Source organism: Colius striatus, chromosome 9, assembly GCF_028858725.1.
Source record: "Colius striatus isolate bColStr4 chromosome 9, bColStr4.1.hap1, whole genome shotgun sequence".
Lineage (NCBI taxonomy): Eukaryota > Metazoa > Chordata > Aves > Coliiformes > Coliidae > Colius > Colius striatus.
In genome coordinates, this window is record NC_084767.1 from 2,543,163 (window position 1) to 2,559,545 (window position 16,383).

At 44.2% G+C, this 16,383-nt stretch overlaps 1 protein-coding gene across 2 annotated transcripts; it reads right to left on the reverse strand.

Annotated features, from left to right (window-relative positions):
- Positions 1 to 880: 880 nt before the first annotated feature.
- Positions 881 to 6,119, reverse strand: LOC104563438 (ovomucoid). 2 transcript variants are annotated; one of them, XM_062002178.1, is made up of 9 exons: positions 6,050 to 6,104; positions 4,919 to 4,938; positions 4,023 to 4,159; positions 3,467 to 3,524; positions 3,050 to 3,186; positions 2,423 to 2,487; positions 2,094 to 2,095; positions 1,396 to 1,505; positions 881 to 926 (listed from the first exon to the last, which is right to left on the reverse strand). In XM_062002178.1, exons 1-9 carry the CDS (start codon positions 6,102 to 6,104, stop codon positions 881 to 883), a joined length of 630 nt encoding a protein of 209 aa, XP_061858162.1. The 2 variants fall into 2 exon arrangements, with proteins under 2 accessions (XP_061858162.1, XP_010208197.2); XM_010209895.2 differs by lacking the exon at positions 2,094 to 2,095 and having other exon boundaries at positions 2,427 to 2,487; positions 6,050 to 6,119.
- Between the last annotated feature and the right edge of the window lie 10,264 nt (positions 6,120 to 16,383).

Genomic DNA, 16,383 nt, shown 5'->3' on the forward strand with positions numbered 1-16,383 from the left:
GAGGAGAGCTGGAAACCAGTAGAACTCGTGGGCTGAGATAAGAACAATGTAGTAACTAAAATTAAATATAATAATGATAATAATAAATAATTACAATAGTGATGAAAAATAATGTAACAAAGAGAGAGAAATAAAATGCAAGAAATGACAAGTGATGTGCAGTGCAATTGCTCACCACCCACTGACTGATGCTGGAGCAGCATCTGGTCCACCCCAGCAACTCCTCCCAGTGTATATGCTGAGCATGGTGGCCTATGGTATGGAATATCCTTTTGACTGATTGGGGTCAGCTGTCCTGGCCACGCTCCCTCCCGTCTTCTTGTGAACCTGCTCGCTGGCACAGCACAGGAAACTGAAGAATCCAAAGCTTGGGATATGCACTACTTAGCAACAGCAAAAACATCCATGTGTTATCAACATTGTCTTCATTCTAAATCCAGAACACAGCCCTGTATCAGCTACTAGGGAGAAAACACAACTCTGTACCACCTGAAGCCAGGACAAATGTCAAATGTCCAAAAGGACCTGAACAATACTATAGGCTGACTAACATCTATGTGCAAAGCCACATCTGAGGTTTATGCATCCATATTTAATTTTCTGATTTATTTGAGAGGGAAGTAGCAAGATGTTGTTGTTATACCCCAGAGCTATGAACAAGTAACCTATTCAGCCTGGCCTCATCATTCAAAAAAGTCAGAAGGAAACATTTCACGAGACAACACATGAAACAAGGTGAAGAAATATTGCTGATTTAGTTTATTGAGAAGGAAAATCGGGAGCGAGCCGAGTTCCCCAGAGGGCAAGATGAACTGAGCTGAGATCTTTAGCTGGGATTTGCCAGTGGGGATCCTGTGGTGAATTCTCTCAGCACTAATACTCAGCATTTTCCAAAACGGCTTAAAGTGAGAGTCCCATTGCTGTCCCTGAAAGCAAGGAGAGGAAAAAATGGATTAGACACAGGGTCCTGCCTGCTATAATCTGTCTTTTTGCTTGGCTCCTGGAGAAGTCATCAGATAAGATCGTGCCCCCAAGGCCAAAGAACTTGCAGACTCGGAGTCTCATTAGCTACTTGATTTTTAAGAGATTAATGAAATGATTTAACCCATTTTTAAGACTAAAAATATTCTGGGGAAAACTAATGAAACTTCAAATCTAATTTTCTTTGCAACAAGAAAGAAAAGTTCCACTGAGGTTAATGGTCTTCAAACCATTCACATGAGCAAACCAGACACAGCTCTAATGAAAATAACATGAATGGTTGACATGATGGCTGATGTAATCTCCTGCCCTAAATCCCTGAACAACACTGGTCAGAAAATAAGTGGCAACTGTGCAAACTTGTGCCCATAGGAGGCAACTGGTAACAGGGATGTGATCCATGTCTGTACATACACAACTGCATTGCAGAAGTCACACTTATTGCTGTATGTTTTGCTGTCAGAACCACAGAGAGGCTGGTAACCATGCAAGCAGACAGGTTTAGGGTAGTCACTGCAGTCAACCTGCAAAAAAAAAAACAGAGAAAAAAGTCTAATGTGAAGGATATGAAAAAGTCAATATCACAGGAGCTTGAACCCCCAGCTACAGCTGCAGTGCTAATGATAATGATCTAACTAAAAGTAACGAACTTCCCTGCACAATCTGACAGAAACAGGTATTGGTTTCTCCTGTGCCAGAAAAAATTAATAATGTTAAAACAGATCTTAATTTCCTGTTTGACAAGATGTATATCACAACCTGACCACAGCATTTCTGAGCAGCAGCAGTTCATTCAGCGAGCGTGCTGAGCTCATGATTGCATTGCACCACGCTCCCAACGTGGCCAGGAAATTAAAAGGAAAAATACTGTTGTCTGGAGAAGTGTAGGTGATGATGCCTGTAGAAGGGTACAATATGTCTCCCATAGTCTTAAAAAGGTAATATCAACACTTAGCTAGATACAATGAGAGTGGGATTTTGTTTCTTTGTGCAATGGGCGCTGCACTTGCTGAGAGGTCTCAGAGTGCAAAAAACATCCACGGTCCAGGAAGAGGTCGAGGAATTTCGTGGAAGAGAAATCTATCAAGACTTACTGACTAAGCAGAAATAACACCTACCTGAAGCCCATCACCTGAAAACAGCTGGAGGTTGGAAGAGTAGAAGCCTCATCTATACTAGCTCTACTCTTTCTCCTACACAATCCTTACAACCTCTGCTAAGAGCAGGCTCTGCATCAAGCCATCATGGGCTTGGTGGACCATTGGTCTTTTCTTATTATCAGTTCTGCCCTGATGGATTATTCCTGCTATTTCACTTTTACTGGTTCCTTCCTGTGCAGTCACCCTCTTTCTTTTCTGACCTTAGTGTGGATAATGTGTGTTACGTGTGGAGAAAGCAAAATCTTCCCCTTTCTGAAGCACGGCGGCATCACACGCTTCACTTACTGAAGCAATTTCCTTCTTACATTCATCATCATACTTCTTTTCAACACTGGTTCCAGCCTCTCTGGGAAAGGAAGAAACCCACGTTAGAGAGCAACATGCTCTGATGAACCCCACATCCCAGCAATGCCGATCAACCTTTGCTACAAAAGTACAGGATACAGGAAACATGCACCTTAGGTTGTGTCCACATGGTGTTTAGCACCAGCTCAGGCAGTGTCACAGCCTGCCAGGGCACTGATGTACAGAATGATGCAAAGGACATGGGAGGGTCCAGGGCATTAGGGTGAACGAGGAGCAGTGTGATAATATAGATGTACTTTAGGTTAGTTGCTATTCTCTGCAAGGCAGCATCTGTCACATAAACCCTTTAACTTAGTTAAGAGAAGCATTTTGTCCTGTGTTAGATCCTCACCCAGTCCTCTACTCTCTCCAGATCAAAGGCACAATTTTCCTTCTAATCACGAAGGAAAATAGGGTCTAGTTCTCAGGGAAAGAGGAGCATCAAAGTCCAAGTGCCTTACAGAAAAGGCCTTAGTAAAAGTCCTGATACTCAGAAGGGCAGCTGCCAGGAGTGCTGAGCACTGCTGGTCCCCACAGCAGGGCTCTGCAGAAGCAGTACTCACAGGTTGTGGGCACAGAGCAGGCAGTCGTTGTCGTAGGTGACCCCATCAGTACCACAGACAGGTGTGTAGTCTTTGGTGCAGAGTGTCACCACTTTGCCTTCCTCATTTGTTGTGTTGGGATATTTACTGCAGTCCAGCTGTTGAGGGAACACACAAGAAATCACTGGTGAAGGCTTACTTACAGAAAGCAAGTAGACCTGGTGAGTGTGCCTGTCTGGCCACCCAGGATACCACCACAGCAAGGAAAACACTTTTTGTGTGTCACTTTGATGACAGTTCCCTTGAAGGTGACAAACGGAAGATTCTGACTTCTCATGTGTCCTATTTTTAACGTTATTTCTTGGTGGAGTTAACATGCAGCTCTGTTCTCCCAGAAAAAAACCCCATGCCCTTTGTTTTGCCCTTGGTTTCACTTACAGGTGTGGCTTCTTCGCATTCTCCATCATGTTCTTTGCTGACATTGGTTCCATATTCTCTGGAGAGAGGAAGACAAGCATTAAGAAGTTCAGCAGAGACATCTTGCTACATCTTATGTGCTGGAAATATGTAACTAATACAAGAGAAAGCTGACTATCAGTCAGGCTTATATATACATTTTTTGGGAAGGCAGTGCCCTCCTCCCCAACCAGCTACCACTGAGTGGCTGGCAAGGACAGAAAGACCCTGAAGGCTTTAGGACCATTTTGGGCAGTTCAGAGCAGAGCATCTCTCCATCCTTCTTCTCTGCTTAGCTGTGACAAGATGTACCCTAGGAGCTGTCATTTGGCTGATCCATTCAGCTGGGGAAGAAAAATCTGAGTCAATTACACCAGTGAAAGAGAGTCACAGTGATTAAAGTAATGTCTAGGCAACGGAGTGCCATGCAGTGATACCCAAGCTCGTTTTGAAGGAATTGACACAAGGGACATCTGAGAGATCACGGTTGCCAGGAGTCCTAAGCATTGCTGCCCGCGATCTCCTGTGCAGTACATACATGTTGTAGGAACAGAGCTGGCACTCGGTGCTGTAGGTGGCTCCATCGGTGCCACAGATGGGGCTGAAGATGGGGCTGCAGGACAACACCTCTTTGCCTTCCTCACTTGTAGTGTTAACATACTTACTGCAGTCCACCTGCCAAAGGAACGTACAGCAGCTGTGTGGAGAAGATATTTTATGCTTGCAACTCTCATTTTGCACAACACAGTGACCAGCAGTGTGCTTTTCACTCCCACAGCACAGACTTGTGGTGGAGGGTCAATCTAGTAACAAGTGAGTCCTTCCTGCAGAGATCTTCCCACGCAGCAGGAGAGGAAGAGGCATCTACAGCCATGCAAACCCCTCAATGGGGTAAATCACTGGTTTTATCTCCTGCTTATTGGCATCATTGTACAAAGGCTATCCATTAGTCCCTCACTTTTATATTCTTGTGGCACTTTTGTTATTGCTCTTTCATTCTCAGCACACTGGTAGAGGTTTTTTTCAGAGGAGCAAGAATAATGACGCAGTGTGTGGAAGCTGAAGTGTCTCATATTGTGTTCTTTCAGTAGGTTGCCTTCAGGTAGGTTCTGATGGCACAATCTATTGGTTTCAGTTTAGAGCCAGTCATATATGACCAGCTTAAAGCTTAGACCACTTTAAACTTGGTGAAAAATGGATTAATAAAACCAAAAATCTAATATTACTACTACCACATTATTAACATACAGCACAGAAGTAGAGCCAAGAATGGTAAAATTAAATGATTTGCACTGTAGAACCTGATCCAAATGACACTAATTTCACATTAGGTAAAAAACAGCTAAGCATCTACAGGCCTGAGGTTTTTCCTGTTCCCTTGGTTATGTCTTGACCATACCTGTGAAAAGTGACAGAAAGAAATCTTCCACTCACCTCAACCCCAAAGGCAGTATCTAGAAAAGAAGAGAGATGTAGAAAGCATGAAATAAAGCCAGCATGATAAGAACTCAGCTAAAACTGGAAATCTGGATGTGAAATTCCTATAAACAGGACCAAACCAAATGATTTCCAGGGACAGGTATCCTGAAATGAATAAACTATGTGTGATTTCCGCCCCCCCTCCGTGTTAATAAGTTCTATAGCATTGCTCATTGCTGGCTGTGATGGAACATGGTTTTGCATAGCTCTAGGTAGGTTCATTAATTGAAAATAAGTTTTTCTTCCTTATCTTTTTACTCATCCATTTTGACCCCAAAGATGTGTTGTTATGAGTCTGAAAAGAAACCCGAGTCAAGGCAGATAATGCAAATAGTCATTTCAGGATAAACAAATACAGACAGCATCTCTTTTCAAGGCTGTGCATTTTAAAGAAGCTAGATGTGAAAAAAAAAATGTCTTTGGCTTTTTAATTTCATCAGGTGTAAATATGCAGTGAGAAAATCAGACTCTGGCTGGTTTTCATCTCTTTTTTTTCTCCATTAGCAGCAAAAGTATTGCAGGGAAGTTGCCAGGCTCCTGCAAAGAACTTGCTTGTGCCGTTGCAAGATTTTTGTGACTCATTACTGGAGTTCTGATCACTTTGTTACTGGAGGTCTGACCACCTTGTTACTGGAGGTCTGACCACTTTGTTACTGGAGTTCTGATCACTTTGCTACTGGAGTTCTGACCACCTTGTTACTGGAGGTCTGACCACTTTGTTACTGGAGTTCTGACCACTTTGCTACTGGAGTTCTGACCACCTTGTTACTACCTTGTTCTGTGTATTTATCCATTTGCTGTAACTGTACAAGTGTAAGCAGCGAAAGTGCCAAAACAGCAATGTAAAAGGTGTAACAGCACTAGTTACCAGCATCAACTCCACTTGCAGCTATTTGTATTTATGACAGACAACAGTGATCCATTTAAGTCTGTCCTGAAATCTGCTCCTGCATCCTGTATGATGATAACATACCAAGACAGCCTACCTCTTTGCAGATTTTCTCTCTGTGAAGCCACTACCTTATCCTTTTAAAAACAACCAGGACTCAGCCATGAAGCCTCTGTGGCACTTTGATTGTTACTCACCTGGGAAGCAGCAAAGCACAAAGGAGAGAAGCACAAAAACCCCTGTTGTGGTCATGGTGGAAGTATTTCTTGAGTCTGCAGGCTGCCTGCTCCTGCTCTGCTCCTGGGACGGTCTCTCCAAGGCCAACTGCAAATATATACAAATGCAATGTCTAGACTGTTCAACTGTAACATAAAACAAGCAGCAGAATCTGTCACCAGTACAATGAGGCCAGTAATATTTATTGAGGTCTTGACTTTCAGGTAATGGTCTGCATCTGCTAGGCAATTGATTTTGGCTGGACATCTATCTGGTTAATAGCTTGAGACAAGTATCACATGTTCTCAGTGGTCAAAACCAAACAAACAGCCTTTTAGACAAAAGAAACCTCTTTAGGATTCTAGTAGAAATGTAAAGAGCACAAAATGTTGAGGAGAGTAGACAGCAGATCCTTCATTCATCTCTGCAGAGCAACATCTCCCATCACGAAAAGGAGATGAGCTGAGGCAGAGCATGCAGTACTACCCTGTTTGCAGATCGGGCTAAGAGTCTCTGCTTTTCTTTCTGGTGTTGAGTGGGTTCTTTTCCCCACGTTGCCAGATGTTTAGCACTAGGTGTGAACATGGGTCAAGTGTGGCTTTGTAATCAGCAGACCTGTTCAGGCTTTGTCAGGGGAGTCTGGCAAGACTGTGTCTAACCCGTGAAGCTAATGGTATTTAGCACTGGTTTGATAAAAGGCCTTCTTGACAGTTTCACTGCCTGGGTATAGAAGAGCTTAGTAGAAGACTTGAAAGCAGGTTAAATTCTGTCAAATGCCACTAAAAATGTCACTTGAACCTTATCAGCAGGGAGCACTTATTTACAGACCGAGTCACAGTCAAACACAGCGACCGATTCAAGGTGTTCCTCCAAGCCATCTCAAGAACAAAAGACACAGAAGGTTTGGGAGCCTATTTACATAGCACCTGCTGTGCCTGAAAGTACAGTAGGTCCTTTCCCCCTACAGATATTTGAGAAAATTATACTTAAAGCATAGAGCCTGTCCCAATTTTCTTGTCTGTCTTGCACATCCAGCCTTCTTGCCGTCTCCAAATTGCTCCTTCCTCTGAGGAGGTCTGGACCTCTGCTACTTCAGTAGGTGTAATTTTGCAGGAGTGGATTCTGCCTTTAACCTGAATTTCTCACCACGATGTCTTTCACCAGTTTTCAACAGCAAGCATACCTGGGTCTTTTAGTCACAGGAGCTAAGCTGTGTGCTTAGGATAGACTTCAGCACCATGGGAGCTGCAGAGCAAAAGATGCTTTTCAGGTGCTCCCTTGAACAAACAAAGCTCCAGCCAATCAAATGAAATTCAGCTGAAATCACTGAAAGTTAGCCCAAGCAATTGTGTCAGTGTCTGATACATCACAGTGGTCTAAAGGGTATACTGTGAGACTTTAATAAATTGTGTAGCTCATGGAACCACCTATTCTGGGCACCAGCATGTTACAAAGGTCACAGCGTGGCTGTGTGCATATATACGTTACATTTTTTACCTTGATGAGGTCCTTCACGGGGAGAAGCATTAAAATAATGATGCTGCAGGGTTTCCTTCTATAAATCACAGGGAGCGTGCACGAATATTTTAGGCAGATTTGGCACATCTTCAAGATGTATTGTCCTAATGTGCCTTGTGGATGGAGTCTCTAGAAGCCAAATACTTTGAGTGTGTGCAGGAACATGCTGACGCTGCTGTCACACACCACGCTCGTTGCCTTCATCAGTTCACACGTACAGTCTCTGCACAGTTGGAGGGAGGTACATCTTTCTGGGTCAAATATGAACTTTGCCACTGCTTTCTCCAGCCAGGCAGAGAGACCTCTTTGAATCATCCTCACCAGTCTTCCCAGCCCTGACCTGGCAGCTTTTGACAGGTTGCCTCCTGCCCGGTGCCCATATGGTGCTGTTCCAGGCTGCTCTGTGTCTCAGACAGTGTTGTCCTCTAGGCAGGATTAACCTCTCTCCTGATGTGTGGAGAGCATGTTCCTGCCTTCCTGTATATGCCAGGGAAAAAATTTCCACCGCAGCTGCTGAGTTCAGCTCAGCAAGCCAGATGTCCTCCAAACACCACAATGCCCATCTGATGTTCAGCAAACCCATTCCTTCACTCTCTCACCTACAGACACTCCAGGGATACTCAAGTCAGTGATAATTAAATGCTGACTGGAGAATGTCAGTCTCCCCTGAGCTGCTCAGGTACCTCCTCTAGGCAAGCCACAAAAATGCCACCCAGAAATCACCAGGTTTCAGACTCGTGCACAGCTTCCAGCCAGTCATTGTCCACAGCCTCCAGCCAGCCAATGTCCACAGCCTTCCCACTCAGAGTTACAGCTCCAGATTATCCTGCCTCAGATAACAGCATGGAAAAATCCCACAGCTGGCTAAGCTTACGCCAGGTTGCTCAGTTCTTAGCTGCTCCTGGAAGAACAGTCAGAAAGAGGATTTGGTCTGCAATCCTGCCACTGATCTCGTGCTGTAATCCACTTCATTACTGCCTTCTAATCCTAGAATTCAGATGCAGCATATGGCTAATGACCATTTGGCTAAAGCAAAACCCTCGTGTGTGCAGAAGCCAGCACAAGGACAGACACCTACATGTAAGCAAAGGCAGTGCCACATCTTGAGGATACCACACATTATGGTCCTGAGCACCATGGGGCCTGAGGACTGACATCAGAGCAGAATTCAACTGTTATACAATATCTTCTCTCACTTTCCCAAGGACTTTATTGTTTTACATTTCCTATTACAATTTTTGCCTGTATCGACTTCATGTTCCCAGGAAGAATCCAAAGTGACGGTGGGAAATGTTCCTAGTGGATATGTGACTTCTCAGTGTAAGTAACACGCTGATAAACAATTATAAAGTATTTAATACACTTTTCTAAACATTCCTGGGGTTTGTCACGTTATTTTAGTAACCAATGGCTGCTGTAAGTTTGGAAAATGACAAAAATTAGTTGTAGCTCTTTCGTGAAATTGCCTCTAATCACTCCGAAATGCATGCTAAATACAATTCAGATTGCAGCTTCCATCGCTGTTTTTCTCTTGGCCACAGTGTGAACAACAACTGTTTGTACTGAGCCACATGCCTGGAGAAACTGATACAGAACAAATGGAAGACCTGCCTCTCATCTAGTGCCCAAAGGCACTGTTTGAGCTAAGCAATAAACAAAGTCACTGACGTGATTAAAATCTATGAATATGAAAACATATCCATGTGTTTAGGAACTTATTAAGTAGAGCTCGATTCACATAGTGCCAGTGAATCTTTTCCTGAACTAATAAGATCGTGTGCAGAACTTTGTACCCTGCAGGTGAAGGCTAATGTGATTTCATGTTACTTACACAACGATTTGAAATGTACTTAGCCCCACTGCAAGGACATATGTTGACACATGGGAACAAATCCAGCAGAGGCCAGCAGGCTGGTCAGGGGCTGGAGCACAGGGCAATAAGGCTAAGCTGAAGGAGCTTGGCTTGTTCAGCCTGGAGGAGAGGAATATGTGGGAATCACGTTGCTATCTGCAGCTCCCTGATGGGGTGATGGAGAAGACAGAGCCAGAGTCTTCTCAGAGCTGCACCACAAAAGGATTAAATTCTGACCAAAGATGAGGGATGATTATTTGCCACGAGGGTGATCAAGCAGTGACACAGGAACGAGAGAGGCCATGCATGTCCCTCCTTGGTGAAAATCCAGGCCAACAAGGCCTTGAGCACCGTGAGCTGACTTGGACTTGTTTTGAGCAGAGATTGTGCTGGAAGCTTCTAGAGAGCTCTTCAAACCTGAACTGTTTTAGGTATATGGTACTTACACGTTGCTCTCTCCTATAGATAGTTTTTATTAGTGAAGGAACAGAATGTTTCCCTGTGACCCAGGAGAACCTTTTGTAGAAGGCCCCGTGGCCCATTTGCCCATGCAAGTGGTACACTGAGCTCCCAGCACATTTTTACAGAGGATGACCAGCAACACATACAACAAAAAGAGCAGATTGTAATCATTGTTTTAAAAAAACCCAAACCCTCACATTAAATTATTCAAATTTGAGAACGTTATTCGTTCTCAGCAACATCACATATCAATAGCAAAGCCTCTGCCTTTCTCTAACAGCAAAGGGCCCCCTGCCACCACAGCACTTCCTCAAAAGAGCATGAGCATTTGAACCTGCAGCAAAATTATCTGTACCACAGAAAATCAGCTGCCAAAATAGCATCCAGTTCACTGCTGTGCTGCAGCCTGGACCAGACAGGTTTCAGCAGCATCAGCTCTGAGGACATTGCTTCACTTCTCACTTCACCATCTTGTGCTGTGCTCCAGCTCTGGGCCATTTCTGGATGATGAGGACATCAGGTCAGGGCTCCATTTAACGGGGCAAGGGTTACTCATATAAAAATAGGAAAATGCTAGAATGAGTAGCAGGGGGGAAAAAAAAGGCACTAAAAACCAGAACATTTGGCTGGACAATGGTCCAGGTTATTGCTTTTTGAAGTAAACATACTGCAGGGAAGGTGATCTGGAGGTAACGCAGGAGATGTTATCCTGCAGCCGGTCAGAGGAAGAGGAAATCATCGGTTTAATCAGTTTTTCTGACACTTGAGTAATCTCAGCCGTGCATCACTGAGTGCTCGTTTCATCTTTGCCACAGCCCAAGCAGGAACAATGAGGAGGTGGCTGCAGGGAAGTAGCAGCTGACCTGGAATTCACACCATTGCTGCCTGGCAAGAGAAAGTCAAACCTGGCAACCATGCTGCTAAGGCTGGGAAAGTCTCCCTCAGGAGTTGGGATCAGGAGAAAATCTTCCAAAGGTAGAAAAAAATATATTAAAAAATTCAATAGATTCTTATCTACAAGGAGAAACTATTTATAGCTCAATGCACAGTTAAAATAGGACAAATAAGCATGTTCTGCCGTGAAAGCAGATTGCTTTGAGGTTATATAAACCAGGGGAATAGCTGAACACATCTCCAAAGGACGGCAGATGAGGCATTTTGAAGCTACGAGTCGTCTAGCAGCACACACGTCACCAGAATAGCACACGGCAGGGGGATCGGGGCTGTGTCCCTTGGATTTCAGGCAGCCACACGAGCCACCAAAGAGTGGTATTGCCAAGAGAGGTTTACAGGCAGAAGTGAGATATTTTAATTGACTAACTAGCAGGGTTGGGAAAAGTAATTCAGTATGGTTGGGATGAGCTGTTGCTGCGTGCTACTAAGCAGCAAAGAGGAATACGAAGGCCTCAAGGAAGATCACTTGATCCCTGGACAGCTGCGTTTGAGAGCTTGTTTACAGAAGGATAAGCATCCTGGATGCCACTACAGTACAAAGGCTGTGGCAAGGCTGGCTGGGGAGACAGGTTACCGTCTCTCCCATGAAGCACAGGGATCATCTCTTCACAGCGAGCTGCCAACTCTCATTAATTTATTATAAGAACATGCCTTCAGTGCTTGCTCCTCTCAGTTTCTGGTCTGCAAGATTGACAGATATGTCTATAGACCACAAAGTGTTCTTGACAAGAGGGTAATTAACCTTCGATGTTTACATCTGCCTCCTCTTGGTAAGTAACACGCCAAGTTTGTGCATTTTGGGGATGGCTGGCTGTAAAAGAGTGATAGTTTCCTTTTATGCTCTTGATCAGAGGTCAGGAAGACTAGAATAATGATTTTTCTGAGCTCTATCTGGAGTAGTTGCTAACTGAGGAAGAATTTCCTTGAGAAAATAGCGAATGCCTTGGACTCAAGGGGTTCAGACCAGACTCAGGTCTATGAATGAGATCCCCATCAGCCTGTAGTTGCATGGCCCTTTGGGCTAGGATCTGGAACCTGCTTTATGCAAGCTCAGGTAAGCTGAGGATCTGCCCAACTTAAAGGAGCTAAAGGTGCAGAAAATTATACACAGATAATCATAGAATCATGGAATGGTTGGGGTTGGAAGGGACTTTTAAAGATCATCTAGTCCAACCCCCCTGCAGAAGCAGGGTCACCTAGATCAGGTCATGTAGGAACATGTCCAGGTGGGTCTTGAAGACCTCCAAGGAAGGAGCCTCCACAACCCCTCCCTGGGCAGCCTGTGCCAGGGCTCCCTCACCTCAACAGTAAAATAGTTTTTTCTTATGTTTAAGTGGAACTTTTTGTGTTTCAGCTTCATCCCGTCACCCCTTGTCCTGTTGCTAGCTACTATAGAAAAGAGGGATGTCCCAATCTCCTGACACGCAGCCTTTAGACATTTGTAAATGTTAATAAGATCCTCCCTCAGTCTCCTCTTCTCCAGACTAAACAGCCCCAGTTCCCACAGCCTTTCCTCGTATGAAAAATGTTCTATACCCTTGATCATCTAATGAGGGAGAAGTTATTTTAAAGAGGTTTTAAACTTAAATAAACATTCAAGTGTCCTCCTGCACAAACCCCATTAGAAAGGAAGCAACTGGGAGTGCAGAGCAGCTGTTCCTGGAGGTGCCAGTCCATCACTGCCACAGTAACCTGGAGGTATGGCTCTGCCTATTAGCTGCCCCAAGAAACATCAGCGTATCACATCCCTGGGCAAAGTTTTCTTCTCCTGTGAAACCACAGGATAAGGCAATGCAGAACAGGACCAAGCAGAGCATCGAGCAACACCACACTCCCAAATCTCACCTTGTCGGCCAACAAGCTAGCAAAAATTCTTCAAATAAGAAACAATGTTTGAAAAAGACAAATTAAGGTGGCTACTTCCACTTATGGGGAAAACCCAGGAACCTCTGGGACTTGGGATGAGTGAGGGTTTGCTTTTTAAGAAAGATCTTGTAAATAAAGCAGGAACAAGAGATTTTCTTTCTGAGGAACAGGGTGTGATAGTGAAAATCCACTGCTCTCCCTGATGGAAAAGAATAGGGTGAGAGACAGGAGGCATAGTACTGTAACTGAAACACTTGGCTGGAATAGGAGGAACTGGATGGAAAGTTTCTGTAGCTGAACAACTATTAGCATCATAACCACCGAACACTACTTCCTTCACTACTAACATCAGAAGAAAGGGCAACAATTACATTTATTCTGCAGAGCTGAGCTTTAATGAGACCACTGGCTGATTCTGTGCAGCTGGAGGTGGGTGAAACACCGTTGGTGCTGACAGAAAAAAGGATGCTGCTGAATTACAGGATTTTACTATTTCACAGACGTTGAGGGAGAAAGCAGGACTTCTACCATCTCCAAACCATTGCATTAGCAAAGTAATGCAGTTACCTACTTAATGGTAATACATGCATGACAACCGTTACATTGTTATGTGGTCATCAGGCCCTTACATCCCCTGGCTTGGGCACTGTGCCCTCGTGCTGTGACAAAAAGTCTTGTCTCAGGAGAGCTGAATGCACAGATATCTGCAAGTGTTTTGCATCTCGTCTTCACTGGTCTTGAAACAGGTTATGTCGCACTTTCCTAATGCTGTGTCGGTGAAGGGCGTTTGTGCATGTTTGCATAGCAAAGAAATATTTCTGCTACTCGTATTTTGCATCTTTTTGCCATCCTTCTCTTCATACATTTGAATGCAGCCCCAGGAGAACAGCAATATTAGAAAGCTAGTGTTCAATCCTTGCCAAAGAAAATGTCAACAGAAGGTATATGCATCACTTACGCCCAATGGTACGCTGCCTGCTCAGCATCCGGATGACACTATTTGGGATGCTGCCACAGTAAGCAATGGGTGTTCAGGCTGCTTCTTGGTTTGCCATCCTCCTTAGTCACTGGAATGACTGCTGTTCCCAAGTCCCCAGGTCTCCCACGTTCTCTGAAGAAGGGAAAATCTGCTGTTAGAGACTCGGTATGACCACTTTCCCAAAGCAGGACAGGTTCTGGGAATGTAAATAAAACTCCCAAGTGATGCAAGGGAAAGAGAGTTCATCTGACTTAGCCACTAACAATGAAATGGTTTTACTGTCTCTAACTATTATAATTCCATCAGTCAACAAACCTATGCCACCTGAATATGCTGCATCATTTGGATTTCCACTCAGGCTATTTTCTTCTCTCTGCTAAATCTTCACGATATGCCCCCAAGCACAAACAGCAAGTGAAGAGGGAGAAAAGGAGGATAATTTGGAAAAGTACAGGGAAAGGCCAGGGGACTGTCACTCAGAAAGCATGTTCCTTCCATTGGACTGACATGTTATCGGCACAGATCCCACATTCAGTGGTGTAAGTGAAACCATCTGTGCCACAGATCTGCTCCGGCTCTCGGCCGGGGGGCCTCAACTGGCCAACCTCAGTGATGCCCCTGGGGCATCTGCTACAGCTAAGCTTTAAAGGGAAGAGACAAAAAGAGCTTAAAGTAATAAATTTCCAAGTGTTCCTCATTCTTCAGGAGGCTTGAATGAAGCTAAGGCACCGCTTCTATGAATGAAAAATAGTCAGGAAGCAATACACTGTGCGAACGCTCTTTGTTTGCAAATTCACAGTATGTTTAAATTTATGGGGCTGCACCTCAGCTGGTGAAAATCTGGAAAACCCTCCTAGGCTGAGTGGATGTCTGCCAGCTGGAGAGAGACTCCTTCCCGCTCCTGCTTTCTGCTTTTCTCATATCTACTCGTTGATCAGCGGAGAGCACACAACTAGGGCCTAGAGCGTGGCAAAGAATCGAATAAAATCATATCAAACATTGGATTACGGCAAGAAAACACACATTTCTGAGTGTGTGCATATTGGTGGATGAAACTGGTGGATACCAGAATGATATTGCCTTAAACACAGAGGGCTGAGGAAGTATTTTTCAGTTCCCAAACTAGTTTTTCAGCTAAGAGCCAGTTAAATAGACCTGTACAACTGACACAGTGAGTTTGTACAATTATTTCTGGATTTGGGGTTTTTTACTACTAAAAGTAGTAAAATCCCAAACATTTAAGTATACTCCTGAAAACAGAACAGTTTTAAAAATCAGGGGGATCAGTCTTGTCACTCTCCAGCACCCCTCAAGAGCATCAGGGTATCTAGGCCCATCCACAGGACCCTCTTTTGATCAAGCGTTTGAATGAAGGTTAGGTACAGACACTGTCAAGGAAAAGTTGTGGAGGATTGTTTCAGGTCACGGATAGAGGAGTACTGATGGTGGGGGGAAAAAACCCTTTCATTTCAGTATGAAAAGACTAAGTGTTGTTTTCTAAATCCCACTTATCAATCAAGACTTAAATTATTCACCTTATTCTTCCTCCTCGTTGTGTTGTAAGAAAAATTACTGTAGACTCAGGAAACATTGATAAGGCTACAAAGTTAGACAAACAAGGAAAGAGAGAGAGGACATTTATATCTTTAAAATATTATCCCTGTGACATGTACAGGTCATGAATCCTGAGGCTGGACCCTCATCACTGTGAAATACATTGGAGCTTCTCAGCCCTTGGTGCAGCCCTGCAGCTCCGTGCCAGCTCTCCAGAGCTGGAGGGCTGCAGGAGCAGCTGCATGACAGTGTGCAAAGCTGAACCAGCTGCTTTTCATCAGTCCATTTTAGATGCTTGATGTTGCAGTTGTAGTAGACACTGGAAAAGTCAGGTTTTTCCTCACTGCTTCCTTGAGTCAGGGTACAAGGCTACACCTGCAAATCCTTCTGTTCATGGCAAGACTGCGAAAATAAGAGTCCACTGAAGCAGGACTAAACCCATGCTTGCATCTGATCAATTTAGTGATTGTTTCTAACTTAAAAGATAGGCTTTCCTAGCACAACAGTTGAATGATTTTTGAGAGTACCCTGACCATTTGGAAGCTGCTCAGGCTTTTAGCCATCGTGAGACAGTCAGCCCTGGGGCTCTGCAGCATTACGCACCTGAGAAGCAATGGAGCTGTAGGTCGAGCAGCACCAAAGCTCTGTCTTCCTCACACTGGAGACTGATACTGAACGTGATGTCTTTGTCTGACCATTGCTTCCTTGTGACCACAGGAAAAAGAAATGATCTAATTAACACACAGTCAGTAAGTAACCCTGGAACAGCTGTAAAACAACTTGGAGGCACAGAAAACAGCTCTGTCCCTGAGAAAGCAACTGCCCTGCTTTATAGAGTTGCATTGCTTCATCAAACACCCCATGAGCCTGGGGGATATTTAAACTCGAGTGTCAAGCTTTTCCCCTTCTCTGGCCTAGTTTTAGTGATTTATTCCATTAAGTCCTTTTTACATGAAACCTCTGTAACAACCACTTTGGCTTCTTCCCTGGATAACTCTGACTTAATCTCAACTTTTTGCTTCCTCGAGTCCACATTTGCCTTCGGTGTCATCAGACAATGAGCTCCACAGAGGAGGCTTTGGCACAACTGTGCCCAGCTAATGCCATTCTGTTGGATCTTGACAGCTTTA

Bases quoted from the DNA above. Each gene is read 5' to 3' on its own strand.
- LOC104563438 (XM_062002178.1), bottom strand. From the start codon at position 6,104: ATGACCACAACAGGGGTTTTTGTGCTTCTCTCCTTTGTGCTTTGCTGC. The intron at 4,939-6,049 runs GTGAGTAACAAT...CTTCTTTTCTAG, and splicing joins TGTGCTTTGCTGCTTCCCAG to ATACTGCCTTTGGGGTTGAG. The intron at 3,525-4,022 runs GTATGTACTGCA...TCCTCTCTCCAG, and splicing joins CAGCTCTGTTCCTACAACAT to AGAATATGGAACCAATGTCA.